Source organism: Carlito syrichta, unplaced genomic scaffold (genome assembly GCF_000164805.1).
Source record: "Carlito syrichta isolate Samal-C Ts95f unplaced genomic scaffold, Tarsius_syrichta-2.0.1 Scaffold183960, whole genome shotgun sequence".
Classification (NCBI taxonomy): Eukaryota; Metazoa; Chordata; class Mammalia; order Primates; family Tarsiidae; genus Carlito; species Carlito syrichta.
In genome coordinates this window covers 4,756-5,742 of record NW_007128056.1, presented here as the reverse complement: position 1 = coordinate 5,742, position 987 = coordinate 4,756, and the positions used below count along the sequence as shown (strand labels likewise).

Genomic DNA, 987 nt, shown 5'->3' with positions numbered 1-987 from the left:
AAACACTGCCTGCATTTTCTAGTACAAAAAAAACCCCTAAAAATTGTTTCATGAATGTAGAGAAATATCCAACTTAAATAGCAAAAAAGTGCACTATAATTACTGCTGCAGTGCAGTCATTTCTGCATTTCCCATGTTTCTTAAATAACTATCTTGTCCGATAACACACAACATAAAGAGCAATACGAAACACAGACATTTACATATACTTCTAGTCTTACTGAGAATATCCCGTTGGCATTGGATAACCAATCATGGGCGCAGCTGCAGTAGCAGGATATGCATATGCCTGTTGGTTCATACCATTGTGCATATTGGGAACGTTACTTCCATATTGCTGAGTGCTATCATAACTGTTATGGGAAGTCCCTGTTTGATTACCAGTCCTAAAACTGGTCTGTATACCAACAGACACAAAGTTACTTCCAAAGTTCCCATTGGTGTAATTTGCAGCAGCACTGTAAACACCATTCTGAGTTTTTGTCCCCAAATCTTGCTTAAGCAAGCTAGAGTAACCTCTTTCATAATTGTCCCTGTCTCTAAAGGTATTAAATCCACCCCTTTTGCCCACAGAGTATCTGTCCCGTCGGTCATCTTTCATGCCTCCTCTAACCCTGGAATGACCTGTCAAAAAAATAATTGCAAATTCATCAATTATATCTATGGCAGAATTCACTGCTGACACAATTAGATAACTCTACTCATTGCAGGTGTGAACGGACGTCTTTACAAGTTTTCAACTTATGCTTCACACTGGAGTTTACTCACCCTCCATTCCCATTTAAATGGACTTGTAGACAATGAAGTGACTCAAAACTACCAACATTTCTTAGGAAGGTTGGCCTCACCTGAACCTCTGTCTTCAAACAACTGAAGCAATGTGGGATTAATTGCTTGATTAGCTTCACGAAGCACAGAGATAAGATCGCTCACTTGCTTTATGTTATTAGGTGTAAAGAATGTGTATGCTGTGCCTGTTTTGGTACT

General features: G+C 39.1%; 1 protein-coding gene across 1 annotated transcript; it reads right to left on the bottom strand.

The window, feature by feature from the left end:
• Window positions 1–6: 6 nt before the first annotated feature.
• LOC103252945 (probable ATP-dependent RNA helicase DDX5) lies at window positions 7–681 on the bottom strand. Its single transcript, XM_008051522.2, has one exon. The coding sequence runs from the start codon at window positions 599–601 to the stop codon at window positions 218–220; it is 384 nt and encodes a 127-aa protein (XP_008049713.1). The 5' UTR covers window positions 602–681; the 3' UTR covers window positions 7–217.
• Between the last annotated feature and the right edge of the window lie 306 nt (window positions 682–987).